The sequence below is a fragment of the Sceloporus occidentalis genome, unplaced genomic scaffold (genome assembly GCF_023333645.1).
Source record: "Sceloporus occidentalis isolate IW3139 unplaced genomic scaffold, rSceOcc1.0.p SCAF_180, whole genome shotgun sequence".
Taxonomy (NCBI): Eukaryota; Metazoa; Chordata; class Lepidosauria; order Squamata; family Phrynosomatidae; genus Sceloporus; species Sceloporus occidentalis.
The window spans coordinates 791,327-804,945 of record NW_028317160.1 but is presented as its reverse complement, the minus strand read 5'-3'; the positions used below and the strand labels follow the sequence as shown (position 1 = coordinate 804,945).

General features: G+C 40.4%; 1 protein-coding gene across 1 annotated transcript in view; it reads left to right on the top strand.

The window, feature by feature from the left end:
* The first annotated feature begins 216 nt into the window (after positions 1-216).
* LOC149278797 (integrin alpha-2-like) overlaps positions 217-13,619 on the top strand; it is a 54,327-nt gene continuing 40,924 nt past the window's right edge. The window contains exons 1-2 of the mRNA XM_089501725.1: positions 217-312; positions 13,280-13,325. Of these exons, the coding sequence (XP_089357851.1) occupies positions 217-312; positions 13,280-13,325 (142 nt within the window). The remainder of the gene's footprint in view (positions 313-13,279; positions 13,326-13,619) is intronic.

Genomic DNA, 13,619 nt, shown 5'->3' with positions numbered 1-13,619 from the left:
ATGTAAAATTAAAAGTTATAATCTTTAACATTAACATGAAAAAGCACCACTATAACACTCAAGATTTTTGTTGGAAACAAACCTGGGAGTTAAATGTAGGAATAAAATTCCCATAAAACTGAAACTTGTTGGTTGTTCTATTTAACCATAAGAGACAGACACAGGCTGCACCTCCTACTTTATAATCAGTATCTCTGGTATTTATGGATACTCGGGATGGCTAGTTGTCTCGGCTCCAATCAAGACTCCCACAAAAGACTAATCCGTGCTCTGCGAACCATGGAGCTGGACACCAAAGACAATCCACAAAAGGTAGATTTAATAGAAAGTATTAAATGAACTCCATCAAAGTAATATAGTTTAACCCATTTCGCACAAGGCGCTTAACCAATTCACAAAGGCTGCACTACCTGCCTAGCCCTTGTGCATTGCCTGGTATTTATGGATATTGACAACTGAGATGTAAATCTGGGTCTGTCCTGTTGAAAGTATTTAAATTCTTAGGTGCTCACCAAGCATCATTGAAGCCTTTCTTTTGGAGGAATGACACACTCTTTAAGAATTTGGTTGCATTTAAACACAGGAAGGTGGACTTATTCCTGGTGTTCTATTGGATGCTCCTTCTTCTTCCATGCCGCTTTTACCATTAGAGAGCTGAGCGTCAGCATATGAAATTTTTTAGGCACTTAGCCTCAGAAGGTGACAAGTAGTGAAAGAGTGTCAGCATGTAGGTCTGTGACAATTGAAGTATAGACTGTACACTCTTCCTTGGATCTCAACCAACCAGCCCTACCACATATATTGTAAACGTCTTCCCTCAGCATGTCCCTGTTTAGATTTAGATTGCTAGTACTTTTTATAAGTCATGTGATTTTGTTACCCTCTTTGACTGCCCTTACGTGTCTTGTGTGAGGGCGACTTTAGCCACATATGAAAGTGGGCCTAACTGCTTAAGAGCGTTAATAGCTGTGAGGGTGAGGCTAGTCCTAAGTGTCGTTAAATGGGTCTGGAGTGGGAGGAGGATTGGGCGGGTAATGGGTGTGGCTCTGAGACCCAGGAAGGCAACACTTCACCTTTAGAAGATCAAACCTGAAGAATTCCTAGGCATGGCAATTATGGACTCATGGCTGGGTCAGCCCACTCACTAGAAGGGAAGGGGAGCTAAAATTGGGGGATGCATCTTGACGTGTATGGCACCGTGTATATTATTGGCCATAGGAGCTTGTGTGCTTGGTAACATCCAGGAGCTGTGGTCGGTGACCGAAATATAAAGGGCATCCGGTGCTACTGGTTTGGCTCTGCAGTGACATACAGTGCATATAGTTTGTAGTTTGTATATATATATATATATATATATATATATATATATATATATATATATGCATTCAGTAGCTGTCTCCTGATTATACATTGTCTACATTTGCAAAGCTCCCTTTTAATTTTTTGTGCAGTCATTACTCAACTCATTTTTGCTCTAAAACTCAATAATCTGTTTATATCAATGACACTGTATGTGCTAAATGTTTGTTATTCTTTACCATATTAGTGAATTCACACATACTTCTGTAATAATATTTTTACTTTCCAAAATCACTTAGGTGAAGTATTATAAATATACTTATAAATATCTTATTCCAAATTGTTCAGCATTTCCTAACTGATGGGATCATTTGCTCCATCCACTAGTTTCTACTCAGGCTCATTTAGTGAGGACTAATGTGCCGGGCCGAAACTCCACAATGTTTATTTCCTCCCCAATATTTGAGGTGTCCCAAAGCTGAAGGTGGAGGGCAGGACCGCGTAGGAGCTGCAATAGAGGTCTGAGTTACAACACGGAGCTCCATTCATTTCCCAGCTGTTTGAAATGAGATATGAGGGTCTCTGAAGAAAAAGACCACGGGACCACAATGTCAATATCAGTAAAGGTGTATTAAAGTGTCATAACTGACATTATTGTCTGAAATGCGATAATTCCCAGTTTGGTACTGAGGTTGTATCTTTGCAAGATGATCATTTTTAAATATTCTGAGGATGCATTTTAATAACTAATTAAATCATTTGCTGAAACGCTTCTTACTTCAATTCCCAGAAATTGTTAATTTTTAATGAGATGCTTCCGTATACATTACATATTAAATTCTTGTTTTATAGATGAATGCATATTAGTAATCTAACACGTAGAGCTTTGAATGCTTTTATTTCCTCTATACAAAAACAGAATACATTCACACATGCTCTATAGGCAGTCAATGCTTTACATGGATTTAGCTAACGGTTATTCACACTAGACTTGGGCACCAGGGGGCTCTTCGTGTTCGTCTTCGTGCTCGTCTTCGGCAAAAAAAAAAACTTCGTATTCCGCGAATATTCGCCTGGTCCTGTCTTCTCTTCGGGCGAATATTCGCGGACATTCTTCGTGCTCGGGTTTTCTTCGTTTTCCCCGGTTAAGGGGTTAAAACGGGGTTAAAGCCGCTCTGGCGCCAGGAGTTTAAATGTCCGTATGAGCAACTCTATTGGTCGTCAGCAGGGGGCTCGTCTGCCATTGGTTGATGGCAGACGAGCCCCCTGCTGGCGACCAATAGGGTCGCTCGTACAGACTGTTATACTCCTGGTGCCGTAATTGTTCGGCAGATCCCGCTGGTCTCCCTGTTCTATCATTTATTAACTGATAGAACAGGGAGACCAGTGGGATCTGCCGGGTAAGTTGCAGCATTGGGATTTTAAAAGTCTGTACGAGCGACTCTGTTGGTCGCTCGTGCAGACTTTTAAAACCCCAATGCCGATGCCACTGGTCTCCCTCCCTGTTCAATTAGTTAGGGGTTAACTTTTTTTTAAAGGGTTAAGGGGCCGTGCAAGTGAGCCTATTGGTCGCTTGCACGGCCCTTTAACCTATGGATTTCTGCTCCCGTTAACCCCTTCGATGCTGTGTTAACGCAGCATCGAAGGGGTTAACGGGAGCGGAAATCCATAGGTTCGCTGTCAGGGGCTACAAAGACCGTGCGAGTGAGCCTATTGGTCACCTGCAGGGTCTTTCTCTGGCATCAACCAATTGGTTGATGCCAGAGGAGGTCCCTGTAGGCGACCAATAGGCTCATTCGCACTGCCCTGTAACCCGTGACGGCGAACCTGCGGATTTCCACTTCCGGGAACTGCCGCGATGCCGCGAAGCCGCGAAGACAAGACAAGGTAAGATGAAGGGGGGAATGGTAGACGAAGACAAAGACAATCACGAAGATCTTCGTGGTGTGTGTCTTCGTCTTCGCCTACGTTTTACCGCCGCCGTCTTCTCTTCGGCGTGTCTTCGGAACGAACACGAAAACGCACTCTTCGTGTTCGTTTCCATGTTCGCCCGAAGACGAATGCACAAGTCTAATTCACACTAACAGTATGCCTTTATTTTAGATCTGATCTTACGTTATATCATGGCATATTTGGGCATCACCTTCTAATCAGCATCTCCCTGAAAGATACGTTTTGTCTACATTATTGTATCCGCACCCCACTTTTCACTGTGTTCCACTTTTTATCTATTAGGCATGTTTGGAGGGATTTACATGCTAGGGGAGTTTGCTGCATGTTTCATCTAATTATTCTGGAGTGCCTGTATTTTTCTCACAATTTTTTACACAATTGTTCTAATTATTATATTTATTCAGACCATTAAACTTAATTCTAACCCATGTGTCTTTCCATTTAAACAATCGCCTCCCACTATGGCATAAAATGGCATATGTAACACTGTAAATGCATGTTTCTCCATTCTCCATTCCATTTCTCCATTGGGAGACACATGTCACGTTCCATCTGTGTGCAACAAGAGATACACTTCCGTGGCTTCTCCATCTCAGTCACTGGTACTTTTACCTCTTATGTAATATACCCCCTTGTCTTGGTAGTCTTGGTAGGGGAGCCATAATGGACCCAGAAATGTTCATTAAATGATCCCAGGTCAAAACTGAGAATGCAATGACTTCTTTCACATTCAGAATACAAGGAGGTGGCTTGAAGCCAAGAATGAAATGTGTTAACACTTCTCCAAATGAGATCCAATTGAAATGCATTTTTCCAGTTGTATTTACCCCTCCTGGATTTCCTAGAAATGACAGACTAATGGGAATGCATATGGCTTGAGGAATACATAATATTGCAAACATTTAGGATGAAAATGATGAATGATGAAAACAGAGACGTAACGTAAGGCAGGTTTACCTTACCAAGAGAGTAATAGATAAGTGGACCGGTTTTCCAGCAAAGATAAGTGGTACAGTGAAAGAATTTAAACATGCATGGTGCAGGTATATGGTTACCCTGAATCTAACAGCGGAACAAGGGTTGATAAAGGTTTGATTATTTAACCCCTTCAGTCCCAGGTGTTTTTAGAATTTTAGATTTTGTTTTTGTCATTTTTAACATGTTTGTTAAACCTCTTTCCATATTTCATGAATCCACACAAAGTATATATATCTTTTATATATTTTGTTGAGGAAAAGTAGGCACGTCTGTTAAAATCATAGAAATACATTAAACATAATAATATTAGTGATAATAGCTAAAAAAAACCACTATTACAATAGAAAAAAAATTAAAATTTTGCTTCATTTCTCTTCTCTACTGTAGGTGCCACAGCTGAACAATGACCCAATATGTGTTCAGCAACATCTCCCGATTACTGTCATACACCACATACATATTTTTCATGTTCAAGAGGGCCAAATCAATACTTATTACATATTACCCTGTCATATATTTTTTAATACTATTGGTTAAATGGGTTTGAGGGGTAGTGTTTTTTTTTTATAATTTGTTTATAGTGGCAAGTTTAACGGTCACTTTTTTTAAATAAAAAAAAAATACAATTATTTTTTTTGGAAGGGGAGAAACTTTAATTCCTCCTGATTTGTCTATGCTCATCACACTATGATCAGTAAGCAGGGTTCTATAGCCCTGCATTGCTGATTGCAATATGTGCATGTTGGTTGTAAACTTCTTCCATCAAATTCTGTTTCTGTTTATAAGGAAAAAAAAAGTAAAACACACAGACCCCACAACCAGGGCCGGACTGGCCAACCAGGATACTGGGAAATTTCCTGGTGGGCCGGCTGGTCCATGGGCAGGTAGACCAACGTTGAAGTTCCTAGCATTCATCGTGCGGCTGTAAAACCATCTCTGCCAGCTGCTTTAACTTCATTAGACAGCAGCCGCATGATGGCTGCATTGAAATTCGGTGTTCAAGGGGGCCGGCTCACAGAAGAGGATCATCACATCAGAGGAGAGCAGGAAAAAATGTAAGTATTACCAAAAAAATAGTTAGGGGTTATAGGAAAGCGCACCCATATTCAGGGGGGGTGGCTGGGTTTTGGCATTACAAAGTCAATATAAACAGGGGGTGGGTGGCTGGGGGTAATACACATGGGAGTGGGGGCATCACAATAACAAATACAAAAGGGGTGGAGGCATCAATACACAAGGTTGGGGATTGGCTGGGGCATCACATAAATCAATACACAAGGTTGTGGGGGGACGCATTAATAGTAAAGTGGGCCTGGCTGGGGCATCAATACACAAGGGGCAAAAATACAAAAGGGTCAGTTAATGACAAAGCAGTGTAGATTTATTTATTTTTATACTTCAGAGTGGCAGAGCCTGTCCTGGCGTGTGTGTTTGGGTGTCAGTGTGGCAGAGCCTGTCCTGGTGTGTGTGTGTTTGGATGTCGGTGTGGCAGAGCCTGTCCAGGTGTGTGTGTGTGTGTGTGTGTTCGGGTGTCAATGTGGCAGAGCCTGTCCAGGTGTGTGTGTGTGTTTGGGTGTCGTTGTGGCAGAGCCTGTCCTGGTGTGTGTGCATGTTTGGGTGTTGGTGTGGCAGAGCCTGTCCTAATGTGTGTGTTTGGGTGTCGGTGTGGCAGAGCCTGTCCTGGTGTGTGTGTGTTTGGGTGTTGGTGTGGCAGAGCCTGTCCTGGTGTGTATTTGGTTATCTGTTTTCTGGCACTTTACTAACTGTAGAAATAAATAGAACTATTTAATGTTTATTTATCCAGAGATAAAATACCCTCCTGAATTTGTAGTCGCTTCAAGAGCTCGACCACGCGATACAATACATGTGGATGGTGTCCAAATATTTCTTGGGCTGCTTTTCATTCCCAGTCCGGCCCTGCCCACAACTTACTTCCATTCCCCTTTAAAGCCATTCAAATAACTTATTATGCATAGTGAAGGTCAAATTCTATTAAGCTTTCTATATCGAGGTTGGCAGGCAGGCAGGTTGGCAGGTTGCTGCCTAGCAGACCCAAATACTTTGAACAATGCCTGCCCAGTATGACCCATAATGTTGAGCTGGCCTGCTCTGGGACGGGGCACTTAGCGGGGTCACATAATGTTACTTGGCCCAGCATTTGATACCATGTGTGAAGTATAAAGTCATTTAAAGACATGGTATGCAATTAAGCAGAGAAAAAAGTTGCTCTTGGAACAACAGCAAACAACACTACCACCAAGACTTAATAAAAAAATCACCTCTTTGTTTACTTTGTGCTTTTATGTGGGAGCTGCCATCTTCTGCCCCATTCTAAGATATGTGTGATAATAGTTTTGCAAAGGAACTATATAGTCATCATCACGTAAGTGCTTGACAGTCACGCTCAGTCTCCTAAAACAGAGAAGTGTTACAGTTTCCTACATGGGCTGACAATGAGATTCCAATACAATTTTTATAGCGATATAATGGAAAATTCGGTAACATTTGCATGAAATGTCCTGTTTATGTCTTGGGCAGGATAAGAACTATAATATAAATATAAATATCAAGTAGTTAAAATTCTAACATTGAAAAATATAATATAATAATAATAATAATAATAATAATAATAATTACAATATCTAGATGGCTTTTAGATTTAGTTAGGGACTTTTCTAAGATGTGACAGCTCAGCTTGTGTTCAGTTCATAATTCTCACCTTTTTTTCTTACTAGTATGAAATAAAAAATGTTTTTAAAAAAATTGTGCTTTGCTTTAAAACTAGTTTTGTGTAATATAATATTTCTGACAGCTGCATATTAGTTATTTGTATGTGTTAAAGCTCTGTTATCTTACTAGGCAATCATCCTGATACCTTGTCATACTACCTTGTAGTAAACAATAGAATGGCTCAGTCTTAATTCCGCAGCCTGATCCTGTAGCCTGACACTCTGACTAGCCCTCTATTGGTTATACATTGAGTAGCATTGTTCTATATGCTTGAAATCCAAAGTTATTATGCTACTCAATGTATCTTACCAATAGAGGGCAGCATTCTGCCCGAAGATATATTAGCCAAATATGGTAGTGTGATCATTTTCATTTATTCATTATTCAAATAAAATATATTCTCATGATCCGCTGGTCTCCCTGCTGCAACAGTTAAATGTCAGCACTCGCGGATCATGGGAATATATTTTATTTGAATAAATGCAAATTAACACACTGCCACATATGGCTAATATATCTTCGGGCAGAATGCTGCCGTCTATTGGTAAGATACATTGAGTAGCATATAACTTTGGATTTCAAGCATATGGAACAATGCTACTCAATGTATCTTACCAATAGAGGGCAGCATTCTGCCCGAAGATATATTAGCCATAGATGGTTTTGTGCTCATTTGCATTTATTAAAAAAAAATATTCCCATGGTCCTTTCGTCTAACAGTTTAATACAAAAAACCCGCGTGTGCAGACATTTAACTGTTGCAGCGGGGAGACCAGCGGATCATGGGAATATATTTTATTTAGATAATTAATAAACTAAAATGAGCACACTGCCATATATGGCTAATATATCTTCGGGCAGAATGCTGCCCTCTATTGGTAAGATACATTGAGTAGCATAAGAACTTATTATGCTACTCAACGTATCTTACCAATAGATGGCAGCATTCTGCCCGAAGTTATAATAAGTTATTATGCTAAGTTAAATGTCCGTACAAGCGACTTTGTTGGTCGCTGGCATGGACATTTAACTGACACAGCGGGGAGACCAGCGGTGTCTCCGCTGTGTCAGTTAAATGTCTGTACCAGCGACTTTGTTGGTCGCTGGCACGGACTTTAACTGTTGCAGCAGGGTCCCAGGTTGTTTTTAACCTACGGATTTCTGCTCCCGTTATCCAACGCAGCATCGCAGGGGTTAACGGTAGCGGAAATCAGGAGTTAAAAAGGTCGTGCGAGTGAGCCTATTGGTCACCTGCAGGGTCTTCCTCTGGCATCAACCAATTGGTTGATGCCAGAAAAATACCCTGCAGGTGACCAATAGGCTCACTCGTACTGTCCTGTAACCCCTGACGGCGAACCTGCGGATTTCCGCTTCCGTCAACTCCTGCGATGCCGTGAAGATAAGGTAGGCTAGACGGGGAAGGGACCGGGAGAGTGGTAGACGAAGACGAAGACGTTCACGAAGATTCTTCGTGTGTGTTTCTTCGTCTTCGCCTACGTTTTACCGCCACTGTATTCTCTTCTTCGTGTCTTTGCAACGAATACGAAAACGCACTCTTCGTTTTCATGTTCGCCCGAAGACGAATGCGCAAGTCTAGTTTTTGTCAATGTCGACTTATCAGATCATGATACCTCCTCTTTAAGGAGCCTTACATAGATCCCATGGGGTCTGATTATCGTGACACCCCTGTCTGCTTGTGGGCATTTAAATGATGTGAACCAAAGAGATTCTGGGACCAATTTTAGATATTATTTTGTTGCAGAAATACAATTGGAGTGTAAAATACGTTTTTTTTCATTTATTTTTTTTATTGCCCTTGTAGATTATAAAAATGTTTTGTTTCAGTTAAGACCATGTACGTGATGTAAAAGGGGTTAATGAAACCAATATCTTAGCTCTGCCAACTGCTCTCCCCGGCTGCGTACGGGGTCAAAGTCCAATGAAGACAATATAGGGATTCTTACTTCATACAATAAACTGCATACTTTCATTGGAATTAAGTAAATGCAAGGAAGGAACCTGCGAACGACAGGATACAGACAGAGGATATGTATAACCAAAAAACTCTGGCCACTTTCAAGATCACCCTGTCACAAGCAGCCGCTGTAACTTAATACTCAGCAGTGAGAATGGCTAACTGCGGAGGTGGACTACTCCCATTCTTCTCAGCCACACAAGGGAGCTCTGAGCATTATAGGAGCTATTATTGTTTTTTTTATTTATTAACATATTCTGCCTCACTGTACAATTTAAATATGGTGGCTTAATACATACTCCACTGCCACATAATGCTTTTTATTAGCCACAAGGGGTTTCTTATTAGCCAAAATGGCAAACAAGAAAGCAGTAATCAGTTTGCCCATAGGGAAAACAGCAACTGCATTTTTTCGGCCATCTAGTCTCCTCATGTCTAGACTCAAACCTTAATAATCCCTTGCTCTTGTCTTAGATTCAAGACAGCTTTATCCCATACATTCCCTCATTGCATGAGCCTCTACCGCTTCTGCTGGGAGGCTGTTCCACTTACCTTCCGCCCTCTCAAGTAAAACTGTAGTAGGAGTTGGAGTCCACTGGTTACCAGAATGATTGCACCAAATTGACCACGATGTAGCAGAATTGAGAAATAACCCCTACAGTTCTGTACAATATACATTACATCTAAACGTCTGACCCTCTAGTTTTAGATTATGACCTCTTGTTCTAACATCTCTCCTCCTTTGAAATAAACGTCCCTCCTGTACTTTGTTAAATCCCTTTATGTATTTAAATGTTACCATCACATCTACCCCTCTCTTCACTCCTCCAAGCCGTACATATCGAGATCCCTTAGTCTTTCCTGATATTTTTATCCTCCTAGATCTTTTATTTCCTGTTTCTTCACTTAGATCAGCAAAGTGCTGATTATTTACACTCCAGGTATCCCAGGGTGTGCTGCCCACCCCCACATTGCTGTCACAGTGAGTGGGCACCCAGTGAGTCAGACACTCAGTGCCAGCCTCCCAGGCAGTGCAGCAGGATGGAGGAGGGGTGAGAACACTTATTGTGAGTGGGGCTGGATGCTGCCTGTGTGTATAAAGCTCAGCCTCACTAACACGCTGCGCTGCAAACTTTCCAACCGGCTCGGTGTTCACGCGTACCGTAACCTGAGATATAAGGATATAAGTCTTATGTGTACGTAACATCCTGACAAATTATTACTGACCATGAAGAGAAAATCCAGCACACCCCTACTGCTGCTGATCATTCAAGGTAATGCATTCAAATACAAGTTCTGAAGTTCTTTAAGGTCAGTTTTGATACTTTGTAGCTTTGTTTTTTGCAGGTATGTTACATTCTTCTTTTATATATATATATATATATATATATATATATATATACATACACTATGTAGATATATATATATATTAATATATATATTAATATATATATATATATACACATGCATATAAGTATATTATAATTTATTATTACTGTAATAAATGTTTGAATGCCCTGACGGGCACACGCCTCTGGGGTTCAAGGAATACATTTTATTCTTTGTACATCCCCACTGAGTACGTAAGAGAGATAGCTACTCTTCTTAGCTACTAACCCCAAAATAAGCAGAATTTAAACCATTTTTACATATATATATAAGTGAACTAATGATTTGTGAAATACTGCAGGGTCCTGTTAACTGCTTTATCCAAAGCAATAAATCCCTACGGTCATTGAATCTAATGTCTGGAGCTGCGGATCAGTCATTTCTTTGAAGTTAAACAGTCCTGGAATTTAGAAAACCTTTATCTGTAGACCTGGAGCTGATGTTATCAGTGAGTTTGCAGGCAGTTATCAACTGCTACATATTGATCCCCATCCATAAATTCAAATAAATACTTTATTATTTACGGCATATATATATATATATATATATATGTGGTTTATAAAATTATTATTTATATATATATATATTTAAAATGTTTATAAATATATCATTCATGTGATGCTTTATTATAAATTAATTTATCAAAAAATATAGGTTGTTATCTGTAATGAGTATAATTTTGGACAAAATGGTAACAACACAGAATTTGACGGCAGGTGAGAACCATTCGGCCCATCTAGTCTGCCCAATTTTCCTGATGTAAAAATTCAGACCTTAATCGTTCGCTGGTCTTGTCTTAGATTCAGGATAGCTTTATGCCTATCCCATGCGTTTACATTCCCTCACTGTATTAGTCTGTACCAGTTCTGCTGGGAGACTGTTCCACTTATCTACTATTTTCTCAGTAAAGTAAAACTCTAACTAATAGGAGTTGGAGTCCACTGGATGTGATTACGATAACATCTAAATAAGTACTATGTAGCAGAATTGATTCTTAGAAATAACCCCCTAAGTTCCTTACAGTATTTTCTGTTGTCATAATGTTCATATCTCTTTGTAATTAAAATAAGCCAAATGCCAGTATGATATCAGTAATGTGTGGATTTCTATTGCTTTATTTGTCAGGTGTAAAACATCTTTATTATTCCATATTCTTATATTTTGGAGTTATGTATAAAACAAAATGAAATGAATTTGATTGGACTATTGTGTTGGTTGATATGGCGATCCATGATAACACTACTCTTTATGCTTTGCACCAAAATTGCTCTTTCGAAATAACCCTTTTACATTTTTAAGAGGAAATGGAAAAAAACATTTATGCAAATGCATGTGCACTTATGCTAAAAGGCCCCAGGGACATAGCCATAAGAGCTTGCAATCAAGCCAGATGCGGACAGTTACGTTTGAGCTAGTTTTACGAGCACTGTGCTGCGGTTACCAGTTGTGTTATTTTGTGTAAATGCAGATGTGAAGCTCTGATCAGGTCATTTTGGGGAGGTAATCGGAGCTTGGGCTTTATAATATAATGCCTTGGATACGTGTTTTTTGAACGATGTTGGCTGGGTACGCGCTGAATTCTTGGTTTGTTTGGAGGTATGTTATGATAGCCTGACTAGCGTGTCGAAGGTACAGACAGGTCCTGACACGGAAATGCTATTGGAAGCGCAACTCCTTCCTACTACCTGTGTATTGACATGCACAGTACACGCGGCGGCCAGGAGACACGCAGCCTCTGCCAGGAAAGCAAACAAGCAATGGAATGACAACACGAGAATCAACGAGGGCAAAGCAAGCATGGCTGCCCCTTCATAGTGCATTAGACAGAAAGGTTTTTCGGTTATATGCCACCTGGCCCAGTGAGGATGATCGGAATCCAATTAGGACGTAGGTTAGGAGGATAAACAAATGATATACGCCGTGAGGTGCACGCTGATTCATTTTGATGTCCATGTCTTGGCTTGTTCTTTCAGTAACCATGGGAATCATCCTCGGTGGAATGCATGACTGCAGGGTGTGAAGTTAAATGATAGAGAATTTCACCACCCTGCAGATTTCACCTTGAGTAGGCAAATTGCCATATCCTAGAGTTTGGAAAACATGACACTAGGTGGACGGCCCCATCTCCTGTGTATCCACTCTGAGGGTCATAGGGGTTCTAATCAAGAACGTTAGGATAGCTGCAGATACCCCAGATCTGTCACATCTCTATTGTACTGTAACAAAACTCAGCGTCTGTGAACTTGTATCTCCTGACTCTTTTAAAGGGACACTCCGGTCATCTTAAACACATGATTGGACATTAATGGATGAATCAAATTTGCTGCATCCTCAGCCGACTCGCACTATGACCAGCAGCCAGCTCCAGAGCTATCTCATCCAAGAGTCCCAAGGACTCTAATAAGACCCCCCACACACATGCCTAAAAAGCTTCAAGCGGCCAAAAGTGGCGTGGAAATGAGTCCAAACAGGGGATAGTGCTCTGCAGCTCTAAAGCTGCAGCTTCTCCTGAATGTGATTAAATCTTTTTTTTTTCTGTACAGGTAAATAATACATATTAAACTACTTACTAAACACTTTAATATTCTTCATTGGTAAGGGTTTAGTGGGACAGTAGATTGTCCCTTTAAATATATTTTGCATCAACCTGTGGATGGCTGATGCTGATGATGGTTTTTGCCCAACCCGAACCTTTTCACGTTTTGTTTTGTGGGGTTTAGTACGGTTCAGTAATCTTTTATGTACAGTAATCCTTGCTTTGTTCACCCACTCACATACCAGTCTCATTAAATGATTGCCTATAATAGAAACATTCAGTGTGTGGGGGGGTTACTACTGGCTTTATGTGATTAGCTGCATGGGAGCTGTGAAGAAAGAATGTGACATTCAGGGTCACGGTGACATCAACCAGTCAGTAGTTCATTAAACAAGTAAAAACACTATAGATGGGTTTAGTGCAAATTCATCTACAATGAGAAAGGTTTCCTCTCTTGCTGCATTGACCTGCTTTCAAAGCATTTGTGGATGTGTTATACATTTAGCACTACTGGGACTTTTGAACATTCAGCTGGATTTCATTGGCCAAGACATTTGTTTGTGTAAAGTACAGTCATATAATTGCTGTCGGATTATATTAGTTTTAAAATGTTTTGGTTAAATGAATGAACTTTGGTGCTGCATTTGAGATTTCTTTAAAAGCTCTAAATATATAAAGCGAGGTGTCACGCAGAGCCTCCTAGAAGGTGCAGAGGTGAGACTGGCCATGGGGATCTTTGATATTGGAAACAAGGCCAGT